Raw genomic sequence first — 23,160 nt, 5'->3', positions numbered from 1 at the left:
TTCATTTTGTGTTACTCAATCCTAAATTTTACAATTATTGTTATAAGTCTACGAGTTATCTCAATAGGCAGTAGATGTGTCAATTCTAATAATACAATTATGGAAAACTCTTATGAAAGTAATTTGGATGATAAATAAATTAGGCAGCGTATTATGTCGCCGTTCAATCTGTGATTCGATTAATTGACTAGCGCATTCATTGACTGACACTTCAATTGAGTGACTCTGCCGAACGTTGATTGAACAATCGTCACGTAATTCAATGTATTTCATTTTTTCTTACTGCGGTGGCGCTAGTAGTAGTTTATAAGCCAAAAAAACAAACATGGCGTCTAACCGCTCGCATAACTTGTGTTGATTTTTTTTAGATTAAAGAAGCAGGGGCACTTCGTACCCACTAATGTAGCACTTTGAGACACATACCAAATGAAAGGGCTTGAGAAGTTGAACATTTCATTGTATGACGAAAAATCTCTAAACCATGGGAGAAAAAAGTTAACGAGGTAGGTTAGGTAAGAAAAAATCACAAAAAACACTATGTATTATTGCATCAATTTATAGTTAGTTTATAGTATTTTTATTTATAGTAGCTGGTAAGGAATCATTTCTGGAAAGTAATCGTATATAGCAAACTTAAGGAAAGTGGAATATTTTAGTATATTGTTCAATATTTTTAAGAAATGTATGGAAAAATAATAAAATATTAAAAATCTAACCTTGTTACCTTGTAGAAATTGTTTATAATAACTAATGAGCAATACTTGCGACTGGCGCAATAATACAGGATGTAAATTGTTTATAATAACTAATGAGCAATACTTGCGACTGGCGCAATAATACAGGATGTAAATTGTTTATAATAACTAATGAGCAATACTTGCGATTGGTGCAATAATACAGGATGTAGAAATTGCTTATAATAACTAATGAGCAATACTTGCGACTGGTGCAATAATACAGAATGTTTCATTTATATAAAAAAAGAAAAAAAAAACTGTATTATTGCACCATTCGCTAGTGTTGGTAATTTTTAACAATATCTCCAAAGTGATGATAGCATTTGATAAAATCAAGGAAAGGCCCGATTTTCAGTATTTTGTTGTTTTCTCATATATTTATTTTAAATATGAAACAATATATTAAAATAAAACGCTTTCCTTAATTCCGCCATATACGATTACTTTCCAGAAGTTATTCCTTACTTGCAACACTATAAATTGATGCAATAATACAGGATGTTTTTTGTATTGTGATAAATAAAACACCTGTATTATTGCACGATTCGTTAGTATTGCTAATTATAAACAATTTCTCCAAAGAGATAATATACGATAAAATAAAGGAAAGGTTTGATTCAGGCATCTTATTGTTTTCTCATACATTTCTTTAAAATATGAAAAAATATACTTATATATAACACTTTCTTCAAGTTTGCCATATACAATTACTTAACTGATTTCTTATCAGAAACACTATAAATTGATGTAATAATACAGGGTGTTTATTGTTATTTTTTTTACCTTCTACCCTCGTTAACTTTTTTCTCCCACAGTTTAGCTTTATACGACCGGAGAAATACCACGTTCTCAAAGAAAACCAGCGTGAAACAGCGCTTGCGCTGTGTTTCGCCAAGTGAGAGAGTTTACCGGAGGCCCAATCCCCTACCCTAGTCCCTTCCATACCCTCCCCTATTCCCTTCCCTTCCCTTCTCTACCCTCCTCTATTCCCTTCCCTTCCTTTCCCTACCCTCCCCTATTACCCTGATCCCTCTTAAAAGGCCGGCAACGCACTTGCAGCTCTTCTGATGCTGCGAGTGTCCATGGGCGACGGAAGTTGCTTTCCATCAGGTGACCCGTTTGCTCGTTTGCTTTTATTTATTTTATTTCATTAAAAAAATCTTTCAGTCAAGACAAACGTAGTGAACGTCTTGTGTCTTGACGAGTTGTGCTTTAGTCATTTAATCAAATGGTGTTATTAAATGAACGCGCTAGTCATTCAATCGAAATGCAGATTTAAACCAGAAGACTGCGACATAAGTACATAAAAGTATTTAAATTAATAAATTGGATATAACTAAGTATTATTTCGCAAGTTTTTTGCCTTAACTTAATTTTATTCAGTCTAAAGTAACTAAGGCGAAAAACTTGCGATCTCCCAATTATTTTTAAATAATTTTCTTGTCAACATTTTATTTTGCATTTTAGATCCATAAAGTAATATATATTTTTAATGGCTGGTCCCACATTTTTATTTTGGTTCAAGTGGTTTTTGTATTTTTAGTTAGTTTTCAATAATAGATTTGTCTGATTCAGGGCTTAAAGCCGGTTCAACATTAACCTGTATTTTAAGGGCTAAACTAATTTTGTCATACGGTTTCGTTCCGGATTGTAACCAAATAGGAACGATACTTGAAACCTAAACCGGTTTATAGTGAGATCGGCCGCGAGTCGCGACTTGATCGAAGTGCCTATTTTCAGCGCTCGCAAATGCTCAGTCTGTTCTGTGTGAATACTGAATAGTATAGTCGACCATTACGCACATTCCATGAACATGGGCCGCAAATCATTTCCCGGATTGAAAATTATAACCGGTTAATAAAAAAATACCCATACATATTCTAAAAAACCGGTTTAGAAGGACGAAACCTTTTTCAAAAATTTCCGTTGGTAAATTCGTCATACCGGTTCAAAAAAATTGGTCTCCAAGCCCTGGTCTGATTAGTGGATTACCAATAGTTACAGAAAAAGCTAATCTTCTTGTAAGGATGATTTTATTTTCGTAAATTGTTGCTGGAAATATTATATATTCTTTGCTGTTCTTACAATATTTTAAGTTAATACAACTTCAGTTTTGAATTAATATAACTCATCCATGAACTCGTGTGGAAGAATGTTTGGAACGTATTATTCGAATGTTGTTGGGATACGACCTTTTGGAGTTGTGTTACGCGTCAGTGATATTATTGATCACTCGCACACCAATCGGAGTTGCTATTGGTCGTTATCGCCATATGAAGCTTCAATCCAATCAAAGGTCTATCTTTAAAAAAATGTCTGATATAATGTAATAGTTATTAAAGTACTCGACGTATATGACAATGTTTGTGAATATTATTGGCTAGTCAAATATTGTTTATTCGTAACTAAACTAGCGCCTACCATTCTAACAAAATTATTTGTATGTTGTCTATGGCAAATATTATAACGCTCTAGCTTGTTCCTTCCCCTTATAAAATAAAATAAAAAAATTTAGCGGCAACTATCGCACTTTATAAAATTGTTTACAATCACTGGTATTTTAAGAGGAAACAAATCTATGTACAATATGGAAATAAAACTATTTTAATGTGTTATATGAAAGTGGTTTAGAACCTTTATTAAAAGTACGATTTATTCCCTTTTCAAAGGATAATATTTAAGTAGTAACTATTTTTGTATAATATTTAATTTATTAGTTTTATTAGTTCTTTTGGAACTTTTCATTCAATCATGAAGAGTTAAATATTATTTAAGTATTGAAATTTTATCTCTTATAATAGGTGTGTAGATTTAATATAAAATTGACTAAGAACAAAAATGTAACCATAACATGTTTTTACCAAAAGTCCATTTCGATGTCAGTGTGATTTTTCATGCAAATTATCTTTAATGTATTTAACAATAATTGAATATCATCCTGCACTTTTATTAATCAAATTTTATTAATCAAAATCTTTTATCTTTTATTAAGTCAAAATTTTATAAATAAAAAATTAAGTATTAATAAGAAAAATAAAACAAATCATGTTTACATTATGTTTTCCCATTTTATTCGAATTTCAATTCGAAAAAAGTCTTAAAAGTTGTATTTTCCATAATTTGTGTTTTTACTAAATCTTTAGTGCTCTTATCTACCTCTCACTGTTACTTTCATGACTGTGCGGTATAGGCACTTGATCACAATAGCATAGTTCTCTTCTAAGGCCTACCATTCAGTGCTAACTTCGGAGCAACTGTTATAAATTCGTGTTTAATGTTTAATGTAGTAACTAGTAATTCTATCTTAACATTAAATGTCGTACAGTTACATTATAAAATAAATTATTATCCGTCAATATTATTATTCTTTTATTGTGTACCATAACTGACATTGTAACAAATTGTTATTTTAGTTCAAGCCCTGCGGCTTGAAAGTTGAAACCGGTTCAAAATTAACCGGTATTTTAAGGGTTAAACCAATTTTGTCATACGGTTTCGTTCCGGAGCGGAATCAAATAGGAACAATGCTTGGAACCTTAATAAACCGGTTTAGAGTGAGAACGGCCGCGAGTCGCGACTTGGTCGCAGTATCTATTTGCTGTGTGCGTCGCTCGCGCTTGCAAATGCTCGTGTGTTCAGTTTGTGTGACCATTACGCACGTTCTATGAACATGAGCCACAATTGCCGCAAATAATTTGCCGGATTGAAAATTATAACCGTTTGCAGGAACGAAACCTTTTTCAAAGAGTTCCGTGGGAACATTCGTCGACCGGTAAAAAAATACCGGTTTCCAAGCCGTGGTTCAATGTGCAAAAAAGAATATATCAATGCTTGTTAGAGAATGAGGAAACTGGAATTCTTCCTACTTCTATTTTTTTCTGATTAATTTCGTTGCCGGTCTCAAGAAAGTTTTAGCATGTCCCTCGGGCTCCCTGAGATCTACTTATACAGATCTGTTACGTCCATACTATTTTCCGGCTTAAATCTCTTCCGAACAATTTTCAAATTCAAAATTGAAAACATTGACAAATTTGACAGATAAGTGAAACAAAAGATACGAAAAACCCAGAAAAACCATTTACATATTCGATTTTTAAGCGTCTAATCGTATCGCTGTCTCTTTCTTCGCCTGAGCTATGACGAAAATTCGATTTTTGCCAGATTGTTCGAAAAAATAATTGAAAATGTAAATAATCGAGGTATTTATTGCAATCAAGACATATTGTGGTAAGAGATTCCATGTGTTTTGTTTGTTTTTGAGTCATAATTATTGGTACATTTTCGAAACGCACACGACGTCATTTTCAATTTATTTAGGTAAGACAAGACGCGGCACGTTCGTGAATGCGCTCGATGCAGACTAAACAACAGACGACCCGATTGGGCCGTATTTGAATCTTCACAACGCGCGCGGTAGTAATAGTAGGTACTGCTATCGTTTGTTAAGTCATTTCATACCGACCAAATTTTTGTCCAGCGGTTGCTTAATATTTATCAATCAATATAATCAGCGTCACTCGCCGCACCCGTGGTGGAATGTTAACTGAGAGTATTTCAAAGTTGTAAAAAAAATAATTGTGAAAAGTGATTTTATACCGAATGAAACTTTTATGGATGATTATTGAGGTCATGCTCAAACAAAAATGCACCGTCAGCCGTTTCGCAGACGGGGGATTCAACGTCAGTCGCGTTACTGAACTATGTTAAAAAAATTAAAATATAAAGTCATTTCATACCGTACAAAATTTATACAGGTGAATGTTGATACCTTTTTAATAATAAAGACCACCGTCAGTCATTAATATGCGGGTGGAAAGCCCGTCAGCCAGCGATATAAGCTATAAACATTATAGCCCTACTTCGCGCTCAATGTATCCTAGGACGTCGCGTAGACGACATTTCCACCTGCAAATATTCAGCTGACGGCGATTTTCGTTTGAATTAACCATAAAATTGTCTCACATAGCAATTTTAAGTAATTAATTCGATAGTCAATATTTGTGAAGAAGAATTATATACATTTTACTTTAAAAATTGTCATCTGTTGTTATATACTAAAACTAAAATAGCACCTACCGAACCTAAACGTGTATAATCTAGATATGAACCTTTATTGGGTGCGAATTGGGATCTTTTTAATGTCAATTCAATACGATTCCCAACAACAATTTTGAGATACTCTTATTCCACCCATATTGGAGTAGCTGACGATCAAAACTCTTATGTATTAATAGAATAGTATTATTGTCACGATTTTCGCTCGGTATGAAATGACTTTTTAAAATGAGCGCGACCTCCCCTACTATAACATATCTGCTTTGAGTTTTTCATCATTGCTGAGATAATATTATTAAGTATAGATTTTCGTGGTGTCGATCCTGTTGACACGGGAGATACTGTGGTGGGAATGTGTGGGGGGGCCGATTTAGTTATTATTATACTAGTGCCAAAACTTAAAACTACAGCAAAATAATTTTTGAGGGGAAAAAGTCCTAAAAAGGGAAATGTGAATTGAGGCGCGGGGAAATGAAATCATTAAAGTGGAATCACTGGTCATTTGAGTCATAGACTTTTGAATGGAAAATTTTACACAATTCGGATATAGCTACCAAGAGGGTCAAACAATCGGCGTCGTGTCACGTGTGCGCGCTTAGAAGAACGTCGTACTGGTGCCTTACTCCCGAAAGTGATATCAACTTGATACGAGTCTGATTTCGATTTCGTTTTTGATGTCATTGTAACGCGTAGGAATTCCGGAACAAAATCGTATCAAAATCGAGATGTTGACATGGCGTCTTGTCAACGTCGTTATGGCAACGTTGTATTGTTATTTAAAATTATTAGAAGGTTACGAAAAATATGAAATATTCACGGACGAAAAAAAAATAATTAAGTACCTATGTAATGTTTGTGTTTTTTCGTCATACCATAAAAAATACATTTCTTTAAAAACAATAGATGGATGTGCTCATTTTCTACTTTAGTGGGTTTAAAATGGTTATTTTAGTTAAGGAACATCTTGACATTAAACATCACGGATAGTAGTGGTATATACAAACTTACCTGCGATACATGTCAAGGAATATATATAGGCCAAACGGGTAGAAAATTTAAAACTAGAATTAAGGAACACTTAACAGCATGGAAGAAGAAAACTGACAGATCTACATTTGCAGAACACCTAAATAATAATGGCCATTTCTTCGATCCTGATAAAGGCATTAAGTATCTACACATTTTACCAAAAAGCAGGAAGATGGATGCATTAGAAGCGCTGGAAATAAATAGACACAAGAAATATGGGAATCTTCTTAACGATCAGACATGTCTCTCAAATTCTATATTATTACAGGATACTTAAGAGGATTCCACACCGCCATTTTTTCCATACAAACGTTGTCCCCTGTTTCCTCCCTGGATAATGCTAGTAGAGTTATAATTTTTTTCCTGAATATCTACGGCCACTAATACAATGTCCCTATGTTTTCTTTTTTTTCATAATTTAATTATTAAATAAGATATGAACGTTCAAAAACCCAAAAAAATGGCCAGATTTTCCACTGTGTTCAAACGTCCAGAAAACAGATTTGGATAGATTATACAAAAAAAGCAAAACATAGGAACACAGCTCAAGCCTTTTTTTAATCTTTAATGAAAAAAGTACTTAAATCGGTTAAGTTTTGGAGAAGGAATCAGGGGACAACGAATCGTTGATTTTCTGGATTTTCTGCAGTTGTCTCTATCGCGTTCTGCGGTATAGGCTTGAGGTAAGGGAGACAGCTATAGATATTACACGTACTTTTTTTTCATTTCTCTAGCCGCTGTGGTATCCTCTTAACATTTAATATTTTGGACATAATTTTAGTTTAAGTTTGACATTTTAATTTAGATATTAGAAATTTTATATTTTGACATTGGCATTATTTTGACATGATTTATACGAATTTATTATCTTATGACATTATTTATATAAAGATTGACATTTTATGAATTGTTAAATATTATTATTTATTTATTATAGTTATAGGACATTTAAATTGAATTGTTGATTTATTTAATGTAATTATTGTTTTTTAATTTAATGATTTTCTGACCAATTTTATATTTATGTTGCTATTTAAGTACAACTCCTATTTTAGTCATTAATTTATCAATATCAAAGGTTTATATGAAAAGGTTTTACATTTAAAATTTTATTTGTTTTTTGGTAGAAAAGTATTGTTTTTGGTAGAAAATTGTACTAAATGGTAGAAAAATTTTCATGACGCTGACAACCCTATTTTTGTTTACCAATTATTTAAAAATTTAAAATTACCTGCACTACACCTGATGATGATTTTATCGAAACCGGTCGTGTAAAACATAATTGTTATTAATAAAAGTGGAAAAAGTGCATGAAAAGTGTATATTATTACTGTGAAACATGAATTTCCACCAAGAAGTTACGGTACATTGAATATCATATTAAACAAATATGTAAATTCTCTTTTGTAGTTACACTTAACATTGTCATAAGTACCTATACATATTCTAATATATTTTGTAGACATCAAAAGCAGAGTAGACAGAATGATAGAGTATGCCGACTTAGAACTGATGTTGAAATTTTTCAATTTGACGTATTATGACGAAAATCGTCGCTAGGGTTGTTAAATTGTTACCTACGAATTTAAAACTATGACATATTCGCTGGACGTGTTCCTCTTTGGTCGTATTGTTGTTTATGTTTTGGCACATGCGATTAAAATTGACAATCTAATTTTGAAATCTTTATTTTAAATATTTAAAAATACCTAAATTATATCAGCCAGCGCGAGGCACATTCCGTTCATGTTGACAGATATTAAAACCTGTCTGTTTCTTTGCAGTCGAACTACTGGTCGTTATGTCTATTGTGGCACGATCGTGCGCTATTTTAGATGTCATTATGTCTAAAGCATGTCTAAAGTGTCAAAAACCGTTGAAATCGAAAATCGAAATCGATATCAGTTTCGGGAGTAAGCCCCATAAGCATCGGCCGACAGTTTGCCGATGGTTAAGTTTGGCAATATTATAGAATATAATATAGCCCACAAACTTAATTATCGGCCGACTCGGTATCATACTGGGCCTCTATCATGAGCTCTTAAATCCATTCACTTTACGTCCTTATACAGTAAGTATGAGGACGTAAAGTGAATGGATTTAAGAGCTCATGATAGAGGCCCTGGTCATTGTTCAAGAACGAAACTAAACTATCGGCCGATTATGAGTCTGCAGACTGCGGGGGCTCTAAGCGAATAGATAAATGAAACAAGATTTAAAACAGTAAGATTTATTTTATACTTTTTTTATTTCCATAACATAACTAAATAGTATATTATCAAATATCGCATGCTAGCCAAATGGTTATATCTATAATAATTAATAATTAAATTTAACATAACATCAAATATATTCGTGCTACATGTACTCTGGCTAGATATACACTTTAGTGCAACTTAATTTCATGTGGTAAGTATATATAAAAATGTTAGTCGATAAGTCCCGTTAGTAGATAGGTAGGTATATGGCGTCAAAATTGACAATACTACTTCTATTATAAACCGTTATTATCTAGTATCAATAAAGAGTTGGTAAAAATAATGATATGTGCTCATCGTGTATACACTTAATTTAAACATGGAAATAACAATAATATTCATTATCACATATTATTCGTAATATATTACTATCTATGTATAATATCTCGTGGTCCATTGTAACGTCATGTGTCGCGTCGCATGGAACCATTCTCAATTCCTCTCTAAAAATTAAAAAAAAACAATTCGAATTCATCTATTCTAAATACAAAATCGTTTTATAAATGCGTACCGTACGCCGTACAGTGTGCGTTCTGTCTAGTGTGTAAACATTTTATGCGTTTATTACAATGCAACAGCGAAACGCCGTTTCGGCTACCGTGTAAAATTCTATATAAGTAATATCCTATCCCTAAAAAAGGCCACTAGCTTATAAACAGGCATTTCTATTGTACTTCTTACTATAATATTATTTTAATCCGGTTAAAACATTACAATTATGGATAGATATCACTTAAAGTTTTTTTTTTTATTTATTGACCGGATTATATTCTATCGCTAGCGCGTTTGGTCAAAAATTAATGACAGCTGTCAAACAAAAGGCGACAGCAGTCAGATAGAGGCGACAGCTGCCAAATATAGGCGACAGCTGTCAAATAGAGGCGACAGCTCTCGAAACGACATCTGTCAGATCGTATTCTCGTTTGACCGAACGCGTTACAGACGCTATCTGACACATGACATGTCGCGGATGACACGTTGTTATTCGTTGAGGATGCAGGTGCGCATGAGTGCGTTGATGACAGAGTACGGGTCGCAGTTGGACGCCGGCCGACGGTCCTCCAGGTAGCCCTTCTTGTCCTCGGCCACGCCGCGCGGGATCCGGATACTGCTGCCGCGGTTGGCGACTCCTGGAAATTATGTCAGTTTAGCCACAGTAGACACAACTAAGTGGTACCTCGACTTCAAACAAACGGGCGAATATAGGCGAGTTGGGCGCGACTGTCACTGTCGACATGTTTCACAATGCTAAATAATGCGACTGATACGGGCGATAGTGTTTCATATTCTCTACTGTATGCCAAACATAATAAGGTACAAAACTACAAACCTGCGCTAAAGTCGTTAATACTGGCGGTCTCGTGGAGGCCTGTGAGCCGGCGTTCGTTGTCCTTCCCCCCGCGCGGGTCGTATACCTTGATGTGCTTCATGTGGACCTTCGACAGTTTGTCAATGGCCTTCTCGATCTCACTGTCAATAAAATATTTTTTATTTATAAGGACAAATTAACCGCTAATGCAGCATAATATTCATATTATTAGCGAATGCATTTTGGCTAAGGACTATATTATATTCCGAGAGCCTATGGATCAGATACAATAACATTTTTTTAATATCGTCGAGACTATGAAGAGTCCAGAATTATTTACTAGGAGTCTAGGACTACTATATAATATGACTTTAATCGACCAACTTCACATTCCTAAATATCGGAACAAAACATTTTTTAGCTTCTTTCCTATATGCTAGTACAGGCTCGGCGACAAAACCGCAACCGATCGAGAGGATACTCACATAATACCGTTGTCTTCCCTCATCTTCTTTGTGGAGAAGTTGGTATGCGCGCCCGATCCGTTCCAGTCCTGGACTGGTTTGGGGTCGAATGTCACAATGACTCCGAACTCCTCCGCTAGCCTGTGGAGGATGTATCTGGCGACCCAGAGGTCGTCACCCGCGGTCACCCCCACTGAAGGTCCCACTTGGAACTCCCACTGGGAAGGCATCACCTCGGCGTTGGTGCCCGAGATTGGGACGCCGGCGAAGAGGCAGCACCTGGTGATATAACAATATTTTTTATGAGCATATACTATCCCACTGCTGGGTTCCAAGGTCCTCTCTCTCCTCCTCTAATAATATTCTCGTTCTTCTCGTTCTAATAATATTACCTCAAGAAAATAAATTGTACCATCGGAAACATTGATTCAGATGGATTCTTTGTGTTTTGGTCGGGTTACGTGTAGACGTTAATGGTCGTAACTCGTGACCTGTCGACTGACTGGCCTGACCAAATCACAGGCCGGCTATCTGCTTATTAATCAATTTCTCTGATAGTACTTAATATTAATTTTACTGATGGTTGTTTCAATTTGTGCCCCAACAACAAATCTAGGCATTTGTTAAAAATTTGCCCATACATTATTAAAAAACAGTATTTTTAGCAGCGCTGCCACGGTGAACTCTACGTATAAGGGGGCACATACACATTACACAGCCCAGGTTTTGGTTGCGTTATCATTACGTTGTGCAACCACCAATGCTATTGTAAAGATAAACTCCTATCAAAACAACCTAAAAAACTGGACATTCTCTTGAATCGTGTCTCGGTAAGGTATTTCTAGTTACTATAAGTCACGTCATGATGTGCTTTAAATCAAATAAATTTAAGAGGACTAAAGTCGTAAAAGCCGTTAAATACAGTCATTAATATTTAAATTAATACACATAATGTATGTACACTACATAGACAGTAAAGTTGATAAGTTATTGGCAAACTCCACGCATATTATATTTGTATTATTTATAGAGATGTGCCGATCATAGTTTCGGCAGTTTCCGTAACGCTTTTTAGTGCTGTTTCGCGTCGCACACGCCGCCTGCAAACGTGTCGAATCGTGTAAAGTATGTTTACTTCGCGTACGTTACTTTATTTTGTTTAGCTCTATGGTTTTCAGTAAATATTTCATGTACATGATATTTCGATTTAATAATACATACTTAATTTGTAGTTAAAATTATATTTACAAAAATAATTTCTTTACTAGCAAGTAATTTCAGAAACAATTCATATAATTTTAAAATGTGTAACATTGATTGAGTGTGATCTGAACACATTATAATTAATAATAATAATTAAGGTTTTTCTACAACATAATTTCAATAACAGCAAAAAAGTAAAAAGCCGATTAGTCGGCGCTTTTTGCCGACTATTCGCCGATTAGTCGCCGACTACAAAAGTGGCCGGATAGTCGGCTTTACCGACTAGTCGGCGACTAGTCGGCACATCTCTAATTATTTATAATGGCACCAGAGCAGCTATTCTTTATTGTAGAGCTCGAGGTACCTCTTCATTCTCTACCTAAGTTGTGTATTTGGTTTAAGTAAAACTTTGTTTATTTTCAAGCAATATTAGAATTACTTTTTAGCCCAGGAGGTCACGACCGCTAGATTTGCGATAATCATAACTCAATACTCATTTAAATATAACGTGACTATTATGTAATATGCACTCCTAGGTATGAACTAATGCATTGTGTAATATGCTAATAATAATAACGCATATTGCAATATTGCAAGATTATTTCACTGCACATAAAGGCTAGGTTTATTTATTTTATTTTACCAGTGAAAATTATCTTATAGCCATGAATCATAAAAAAAACATACCTACAGCAGAGTACTAAACAGTTAGTAACTAAAAATTATCTTCTTACAGTTGTTATGGTTAAGTAGGTAACACTTTGTTATGTAAAGTATGGTATTAAGAAGGCAGTAAATGTTTTAGGTATTAAAGTGACCACTCACGTGTATTTTTTTGAGTTCCGTACCTGAAGGGTAAAAACGGGACCCTATTACTGAGACTTCGACGTATATCCGTCTGTCTGTCCGTCTCTAGGCTGTAACTTAATAATCGCTATAGCTAGACTTCTGCACAAATTGTGTATTTCTGTTACCGCTATAACAACAAATACTTACTAAAAACAAAATAAAAGGCCTCAGTTATATGTCTACTTTAATAATAAATAATAATATTTAAATAAAATAAAAATTTAAGGGGTCTCCCATACAAAAACACAATTTTTGGCCTATTTTTCTTCTTCTCCACTACGGAAACCTTCGTGCGCGAGTACGACTCGCACTTGGCCGATTTTTTAGCATTATCTATTGTCTAAACGACAACGAGGTCTCTACTCTTTGACATTAATTTAATGAGGTAAAGGCATATTTTTCCTTGGACGTCGACAACTTTGTATTATCACAACTGGAAAAGCAGGTTTGCCTGCCTTTGATATGGCATTGACTGTATATAAAATATTGGAATATAGGTGATGGCCATACTAAAGATAACTATCAACATTGCAATATTGTATCGAGGAGGTTAAAATTGGACGAGTATACGACGAGTTTAGCAGCAATTATCAACCAAGATAAACAGATAACTTATATTGTATGGAAAGATATGGTAAACAATGTATTATCTTTTTATTTAAAATTATTTTTTAATGGTAAAATAGTAAAATGTAGTAATGCCTGAGCATTACTCATAGAAACAGAAATCACAAGTGTCAAATTTTTCAGCGCTGCTACTTTCACAGTAAGCTCATATAGCATAATATAGATACACATATTATACACCTAATGTATTATCATTTTGTTTTGCTACATCGCGTATAAAAGATGAGAGAAATAATCGCAAGATCTTTAACGTTAACAGAAATAAGACATTGAATAATTAGTATTAACATTTAAGTATGTCCGAACTCCGAACCCAAAAAATCCACCGGTATATAAAACCTTCTTTAATCCCCAAATCCATCGGTATATTAAGAGCGCACCTGACCCTAACTTGACTTCACACTTAAACCTAGATCTCAAAATCTGTAAGGTCTAGAAAACTGATTTTTTGACACAAGTAACTTCAGTTCATGAAGATTAAATGCTCAAGGCGAAAACACGATTACTGAAAAAATGCTCGATAGTTTCTTTTTTACAAAAGACCTTGTTTTAGACACATTTTTGCTTGGATCTTCGAAGTTTGCTGACTTTTCTTTATCTTTTTAATATCTAAAAAGGCATTGATAAAACCTAAATTTTCTCAAAACACTTTTTTCATAATCATTATAGTTCGCCTTTTATTCAAGTAAAACTAACTGGGCGATGATTCCGCGCCGTCCTTTTTCACCTGGCATTTGAAAGACGGGCGTGAGTGTGAAGAGATAAGGACGATGTTTGATTTTTGGTGTCAGGAACGCTCTTAAAGTTAAAACTTCCCTTTCTCCCAACAAATCCATAACATAACCTCTTTTCTCCGTAAAAACCTCACCTGTAATGTGCTTCCACGAGATCCCTAGCGAAAACCTTGTTCGCGCCAACACCGCAGTAGTACGGTCCCTGGGGAGGGGGGCAACCGCCTGGGGGCCAGCCGAAGGGCCTCAGATCTGCGTCCAGAAGAATGTACTCCTGTTCGATACCAAACCAGGGTTCATCGTCCTTGCATTTGTCCGATGCTTCTTGGCATTTTACTCTGTTGTTGGTGTCTGTGAAAGATGAAAATTGTATTTAAGACCTCGATCGTGCGAATCGCAGACACAATAGATTTTCAATTGTTATTGTCGCATAACAATTTAAAATCTTTTGAGTCTGCGATTCGCACGCCGGGTGCCGCTTGGGGATTGATGGGATAAGAGGTAAGACTATTAATATTATGTGGTAGGATGAAAGCTCCAAATTCCAATTGATGATTATAAATAAGTAGATTGAGACCCTTGTAACTTCATTCTGGCAATAAATTATTTCTGATTTAGAAGAATCTACATACAATTGGTTATCTAACACTTCGCTTGAAGAATACAAAGTGATATTTTAGAGCAGTCATTCTGAAAGTCCTGAGGCTCCGCAAAGGCATTAGAGGTTCCGCATTAATTGTTTTTAGAACCATCAGACACCATCTTGGAGACAGTAATTCAAAGCCATTTTTTGGGTCCGTCAAAAACAGCTTGAGAATCGCTAACTTAGCGAGACCCTAGACGATCAATTTTATTGTGCAATATCACGTATTGCGTAATATTATTGACCGTCATGAGTTGATATTAAACATCGCGCGCACTCAATCTAATTGTCAAATAAACTGATCAATAACATTGAAGCGTCATATTGCACAATAAAATTGATTGTCTATCGGCTCGCTTAGAGGTCCCTCGCTGGAACTTAATTAGACATACGGCCATACCTGTGGGTTCCATGTTGTATTTGTAGGTGTCGCACATAACTAGTATATGGTTGCCGCGACGGAATGGGTCCTTGTACATGGCACGGGCGACGAGGAATGTATCCGAGTTGTGACCGTCAGCCTGACCTGTCGAGCTACCGTCGAAGTTCCATACTGGCAGATCTGAAAAGATAGATTCAGGGTGTCATTGACATGGTATCCAATTCTCGTAACTCAAATCTCACTCGAATGTTCCACACCAAATAAAACAATTTCAAAATACATACTAAATTCTATTTTTACAAAGCTGTACTTTACTTAAACATGAGCTCCATTCCTCGTAACTTGAGTCTCACTCGAATGACAAATGAACTATCAGGTAAATTGATTCATAGGGAGACGGAGGGCCTAGGCACAGTATAGCAGGGATAGTATAGCAGGGATATTAGGGTATTGCTATACTGTGGCCTAGGTACGTATTTATCGTATGACGTATCGTAATGTAATGTCAAACCCAGCGGCCAGCCGACATATTTTTACAACAGTTGTGAATTCAATGTTAGTAACTAACATTGAATTAACATAATGCGACCAAAAAGCTCCGCCATCTACCAATTAATCTATTTCTTCGGTGGTACAAATAAAAATAATAAAGTTCCATTTACTTAAACGTTCTACTTGTACAGCAGTACATTACTCTAAGTACTTACAATTTCTACTTAATAATACGTTATTTTTTCATGTTAAACTCTTTTAAGCCTTTTTAAACCCCGTTCCTTATTGACACTGGGGTTGACTAGGAATTTATAATAGAAAAACCCTGGTAATTGCTAGCAAACACTACATAATAGTATAACAAAGGAAAAGGTAAAGGTATTTTTTCATTTTACACTAAACTAAAATCGATATCGATAGTATATAGTTACACAGCGAGTAAGTACACAAGGTCTTGCCTTTGTCTGGCTTAACGAAAAGTCACATGACAGAAGGAGACAGCGGACCTAGTTACAATAACTTTACATGCTGTATAAATATTTTATCAGTAAGAGGTAAGAACAGGGCCTCTATCATGAGCTCTTAAATCCATTCACTTTACGTCGTTATACAGTCAGATAAGGACGTAAAAAGAATGGATTTAAGAGCTCATGATAGAGGCCCAGTACTTATATAGTATCTGTACTACTGAAGTGTATTAACCTATCAGAAGCCACAATCAAAACTTCAAATTACATTTGTAAGACTGCTACACAATATCGTTAAGAAACCTTGTAAATTCTCATCGTAACTATCTCGGTTCTGTATCAATTTCAACTTGCAGTCTATATCGAAATCTCTTTCTAGACTCTTCGGTGAAAAATATGGCGTCTCATAATATTTTCCGTACGACGCTCTCAAATTTGCGAATGTTTCCTCCATACATTTGTCAGCTATTCCTTCTAGGATTCGTGTCAATTTATCTAAAATTACATGGTTATGAATAGACATCGGATTATATGCATTTGCATACTTGCATATGCAAATGCATATAATGGCACTTTTTAGGCGATAGTGCATATTTTGGCAATTTTTCGTTGATAGTGCATATTTAGGTAGTTTTATGCCCTCGTAGTCTTCAAACCAGCTATCATGATAAACACCGAGGCCATTAAACAGAGGTACGATAGATCAAAACACTTCTTATTATTTGAAGTGTTTTGATCTATCGTACCTCTGTTTTGTGACCTCGAAGCTACTGCTCCATCCCCATTTAAAGAATGCAATACTTACTCCCAATAGGTACAATATTTTTCCAGAAACAAAATTTTTCTTTGTAGTTGGTTCAACATTAGTAAAAAATTTGAATAAAATAGTTAACGATTTAATGGAAAATGTTGGTAGAAAATTATTATTGGTGCTGTATATGAAAAATCCTGGATTTGAGGAAATTATTAAAATTGGCGCTTTTATTAACGGGGCCACCGGAAAACCTTTAAAAAATAATAATATTTTAATATGAAGTGACTTTTGATTGTGCATATTTTGTGCATATTTCGGCCATTTTTTCGTGCATATTTCGGCACTTTGATCGTGCATATAATCCGATGTCTAGTTATGAAAGATCTTCATGGCCAAAATATTGTGATCTTTAATGGCAAAGTCTAAAATGACATGCTTATGAAGTGCCAGAACCGTGCTCTATTTTATGGCAAAATGTTCAGCTCTACGCTAATATTATCGCCAGCAAAATGGAGCTCACTTTGTAAGCAAAGTCTTTGTAAGATTCTTTTCAACAACCGCTTTAATTTATTAAACTTTATGTAACATTTTAGTTATAATTAACAGAAAACGCTAACTGTTACACAAGGTTACATCAGAGCTGTACTAATTATTAAAATTGCTCATTTTAATGGAGGTGTAACATTACAATGTAAAACTATATTAGTGAGAGAGGATGTTCTAACAACTGCTATTATTATAATATAGTCCAAACCAGAAAACGAGCAACAGAAATTCACATTGAAGCGTGAAGACTGACATTTACTAAGAAAATTTGTGACTAGTGTCGTATTTCGTCTCAATTATTACAAATTTTATTTTCAGTGTCCAATTTAATACCTACCATAATATTATTTTAACTTAGGGTGGGTTGCACCAGAGGCGTGGTTATAGTTACAGTTATGGTCAAAGTTATGATTATAGTTAAGGCTAACTTAACTTTACCCTTAACTTTGACCACAGAATTTGACAGATGTCTGTTGCTGGTCCGATAAGGCTAATGAACGCGGGCGGGGGCACTTCTGGTAAAGGAGAACTTTAAAAAATGGCGTTCTTGTATGATGGCAGCGTTAGCGACGTTTATTTAAAGCCTTGTGGTGGGTAGCTATTTTTTACTTTAACCAAAGATTTGACATTTTGCATTGTAGTTAATAGTTAAAGTTACAGTTAGGTATAGTTAAAGTAAGTTGGTGCAACCCACCCTTAAAGTTTAAATCCATGGTTATGGATCCATATTAATAATATTACATTGATAACACAGAAAAAAATTGGTTTAGTAAATATATTACATTTTGTTCTGGAAATTCATGTATATGTTATAAAATAATTATGTAAAAATGTCCCTGTCTGTCTTTTTGTACCTCGTTCTTGTACCTTGTCGCGCTTGAGGCGTTAAATCGATGTATTTAGTTTGGTATGGAAATAAAATTTTTAAGTCTTGTGGAGGACATACGACATACTTTACTACGTAACATAGAATAGACTGACTGTCTGAATTAACTTTGTAATTTGTATGGTCACTGGTCAGTAGTAAGAGACATAAAATTTTTAATACAAAATTGCAAAGCAATAATCGATAACCTTCTACAGTTTTCAATTTCTATTTATAATTAGTTTTAAAATACAGTGTTCGTGACTTTTAAAATTAGTCACGTTATCTCACATTGTATGTTCTTAACCATGCACATGAGATAAACATAATATTAGTGACTGACGACTGACTGACTGACGTGCGGCCTAACTCACATAATTTTTAGGGTTCCGTTCCCAAAGGCTGAAAACGGGACCCTATTCATGAGACTTCGATGTCTGTCTGTCTGTCCGTGTGTCGTCCCTCTGTCTGTCCGTCTGTCTGTCCGTCTGTCTGTTTCCAGGCTGTATCTCAAGAACCGCTATAGCTAGAGTTCTGAAATTTTCACAGATTGTGATTTGTTTAATGTGTATATCTGCAGTTGCCGCTATAACAACAAATACTAAAAACAAAATAAAATTAATATTATTTAAAGGGGGCTGCCATGATTGATTTTTTGGCCTTTTTTTCTCGATATGAATAATGGCAATAGGTAGGCACTTGATATTTTCACAAAGGCCTTATGGTGGGGATTAATCTCAATCCATAACGATAACTTTGCACACAACCAAAGACCAAGCGTATGCGTACATACGCATCGCAATAAGATTCATTTTAGCTTAGCATAAAACTGTAGTTACTCGGGCGGATCTTCTCTATTTTTCATGTTTTTTTTTAAATATCTTTGGAAATAAACATTAAGAAACAAAATTGTTCGGTTAAGGACATTTTAATATAGATTTACTAATAATTTATTCAAATAAAATGTATAATTATCCTAGTTAATACTTATATTTCGATGAAATAGATTTTTATCGGAGGTGAGTTTGTAAATTAATTACAGCCAAAGTATTACGTTTTATGAAAATGTTTATGGTTTAAGGTATTTTAAATATTGTGCTTTATATCTCATATCTTATATCACTTCGTTATTATATTGGAACTAGGTAAACCGGGAGTCACGGAATAACAAATTGGGGTTTATCCTCGGCTTAATTATATGTCTACTTCAATATTTAAGAATAATATTAAAATAAAAAATTAAGGGGGACTCATATACAAAAACACAATTTTTGATCTATGTTTCCTCTATAACAGTACGGAACCCTTCGTGCGCGAGTCCGACTCGCACTTGGCCGATTTTTTAACTTTAATAAACATTTTGACAAGTTCAAAATTATCCGTTATTAATGTGGCATGCCGGTCGTGGACTACGTCAGGAGCAAGACCCACTTCGTCTTGAGGTTCGAGCGTTTGGAGTCCTGCCTCAAAGTCAATGTTAGCACCTTTGTGGTCCCGACGCATCATCTACCGACCTTCGAGAAGGAGTAGTCTGAGCTGTCTGACTTCTGGCCGATTGGAGTCGTCTACAGGAGGTTCCGAGGACGACTTCCGAACACGAATACGTGTTTAGTGTTAGTGTTAGTTTTAGTATAAATGTATTTATAGACTAACAGATGCCTAATTTAAATAAATAAATATAATAAAAAATATGTTACTTAAGGCGGGGATTAATCTCAATCAAAAACGATAGCCTTGCAAACAACCAAAGACCAAGCGTATACGCATCGCAATAAGATTCATTTTAGCTTAGCATAAAACTGTAACAACAAGGGCGGATCTTCTCTATTTAACATGTTTTTTTTAAATATCTTTGGAAATAAATATTAAGAAACAAAATTGTTCGGTTAAAGAAATTTTAATATACATTTACTAACAATTTATTCAAATAAAATGTATAATTATCCTAGTTAATACTTATATTTCGATGAAATAGAGTTTTTTCGGAGGTGAGTTTGTAAATTAATTACAGCCAAAGTATTACGTTTTATGAAAATGTTTATGGTTTAAGGTATTTTAAATATTGTGCTTTATATCTCATATCTTATATCACTTCGTTATTATATTGGAACTAGGTAAACCGGGAGTCACGGAATAACAAATTGGGGTTTATCCTCGGCTTAATTATATGTCTACTTCAATATTTAAGAATAATATTAAAATAAAAAATTAAGGGGGACTCATATACAAAAACACAATTTTTGATCTATGTTTCCTCTATAACAGTACGGAACCCTTCGTGCGCGAGTCCGACTCGCACTTGGCCGATTTTTTAACTTTAATAAACATTTTGACAAGTTCAAAATTATCCGTTATTAATGTGGCATGCCGGTCGTGGACTACGTCAGGAGCAAGACCCACTTCGTCTTGAGGTTCGAGCGTTTGGAGTCCTGCCTCAAAGTCAATGTTAGCACCTTTGTGGTCCCGACGCATCATCTACCGACCTTCGAGAAGGAGTAGTCTGAGCTGTCTGACTTCTGGCCGATTGGAGTCGTCTACAGGAGGTTCCGAGGACGACTTCCGAACACGAATACGTGTTTAGTGTTAGTGTTAGTTTTAGTATAAATGTATTTATAGACTAACAGATGCCTAATTTAAATAAATAAATATAATAAAAAATATGTTACTTAAGGCGGGGATTAATCTCAATCAAAAACGATAGCCTTGCAAACAACCAAAGACCAAGCGTATACGCATCGCAATAAGATTCATTTTAGCTTAGCATAAAACTGTAACAACAAGGGCGGATCTTCTCTATTTAACATGTTTTTTTTAAATATCTTTGGAAATAAATATTAAGAAACAAAATTGTTCGGTTAAAGAAATTTTAATATACATTTACTAACAATTTATTCAAATAAAATGTATAATTATCCTAGTTAATACTTATATTTCGATGAAATAGAGTTTTTTCGGAGGTGAGTTTGTAAATTAATTACAGCCAAAGTATTACGTTTTATTAAAATGTTTACGGTTAAAGGTATTTTGAATATTGTGCTTTATATCTCATATTTTTAACACTTCGTTATTATATTGGAACTAGGTAAACCGGGAGTCACGGAATAACAAATTGGGGTTTATCCTCGCCTTAACTTTAATTTTAGCTATTGGCATATCACTAAAAGAGTATGTACGGCAGTAGCACTAACTCCATGGTTTCGTCTACATTCTGAACACAATGAGGGACCATAATTATTGGTGATATGTAGCCGTAGAGTCTATCGTGTCAATTGTAGTGTGAAACGGCTCTATATGTCACGAAATAGCTTCCATATGTCACGACTCACGATATAGCTGTCATATATCTGTCTGACACGATATTTGACACGAAAGACCCTGCCGTCCCTCTAGCTCTGGTGGCAAATGATAATATATCGAAAGCCCTCATTTATTCGAATTCGAACCTTACCTTTAGGGGATTTAGGTATGAAGTTGAGCGTGCGGTCCTTGCACCTCAGGTGCTCGCCTGTACCATCAATCCATATGTACGTAGCGAGGATCTTATCGGCCGGTAGAGGGAGATCATTGTATCTCCCAAGCAGGGTCTTGGAGAGGACAGCGTTTGGGGAGTTGGTCAGCACCGGCCCCGACATAATCTTTGGGTTATCTGAAAATAGAGATTTAAGTATGTATTTGAACCATTTTTACTATCAGAGAGTTTATTTATAGGTAGGCTGACCTACGTTTGGTCGCGTTATGTCAAATCCAGCTGATATAGATTTGAAGTGCCTGCCCAAAAATCCCAAAATGTGTCAAGTGACAGGTCTCGCCTGCCAACTTAACAGAAAATATTTAAAATTATAATTATCTTGATTAGTACTTAACTAAATTTTAACTTACAACAGCTTGTGTTTACATGCAAACAATAATTTAAAATTGAGTTAAAATTAAGTTAACTACTTATCAACTTAATACGTGTAAACCAGCCATTAGACAAAGGAAATCCGCCATTTTGTCACTAAAATCTGTCAGTATATCCATTTATTCCCGTTTCTAATGTTGTTATGCTAAGTCTGCTGGGCTATGTCCTGTCTGACCGGTATGACCTGTCAGAGGAAGAAAAAAAAATGATTCCATTGCCATTTGCCACTGCGTCAACTTGGAGACGCAGTATTAAGTTTATTAACCCTTTGAATAATATATTTACGCTGGGCATAAGTCAAATCAAGGTCCGATATTGTGTCTGTTAAAATATTGTGTTTTTCAAAGTGCCAAAGAACAAGCAGATCTTAAATTATAAATATGTATAATATTGTATAATTAATAATTATTATATTATGCTGCGTATTTTTATTAGGTACTGCTACTACTGCCGCACTCAGAGTCACAATAGACATAACTACACTCTGTCAGAGTGGAACATTAATTTCTAAAATGTTAATTCAAAATTTTGACATAAGCCCCATACATTATCTGTCAAACTCTTCATTAAATTGAAGGTTTAGGTTGGGTTGCACCAGAGGCGTGGTTATAGTTAAAGTTAAATATGGCGTCCAAACACCCCATATTCTCATACGACATCTGTCAATTTTTCCGGTTATAGTTAAGGTTAAAGTCGAAGTAAGTTGGTGCAACCCAGTCTAAGACTTAAGAGTACGACGGTAACTCTATTACCGCTGTACTCAGAGACAATTTAACATGCGGCAGTTAGTATTTAGTATCTAACTTGACATAGTAGGATCATTATTATAATATTGTTATCTATTGTTT

At 34.7% G+C, this 23,160-nt stretch overlaps 1 protein-coding gene across 2 annotated transcripts in view; it reads right to left on the bottom strand.

Moving 5' to 3' along the window:
• Positions 1–23,160, bottom strand: part of LOC121738340 (glutamine synthetase 2 cytoplasmic-like) — a 78,850-nt gene that overhangs the window by 10,025 nt on the left and 45,665 nt on the right. Inside the window, exons 3-8 of one of the 2 annotated variants that reach the window (XM_042130319.1) lie at positions 21,860–22,057; positions 15,306–15,467; positions 14,400–14,613; positions 10,874–11,131; positions 10,410–10,549; positions 10,020–10,209 (exon numbers count right to left, since the gene is read on the bottom strand). In XM_042130319.1, the coding sequence (XP_041986253.1) occupies positions 10,061–10,209; positions 10,410–10,549; positions 10,874–11,131; positions 14,400–14,613; positions 15,306–15,467; positions 21,860–22,057 (1,121 nt within the window). In that variant the 3' untranslated portion in view covers positions 10,020–10,060. Of the gene's footprint in view, positions 1–9,035; positions 10,210–10,409; positions 10,550–10,873; positions 11,132–14,399; positions 14,614–15,305; positions 15,468–21,859; positions 22,058–23,160 lie in introns of those variants that run through there. The other variant, XM_042130318.1, reaches the window with a different exon arrangement.

Source organism: Aricia agestis, chromosome Z, assembly GCF_905147365.1.
Source record: "Aricia agestis chromosome Z, ilAriAges1.1, whole genome shotgun sequence".
Taxonomy (NCBI): domain Eukaryota; kingdom Metazoa; phylum Arthropoda; class Insecta; order Lepidoptera; family Lycaenidae; genus Aricia; species Aricia agestis.
Note: the sequence above shows the minus strand (reverse complement) of the source record. Positions and strands in the feature narration are given on the sequence as shown.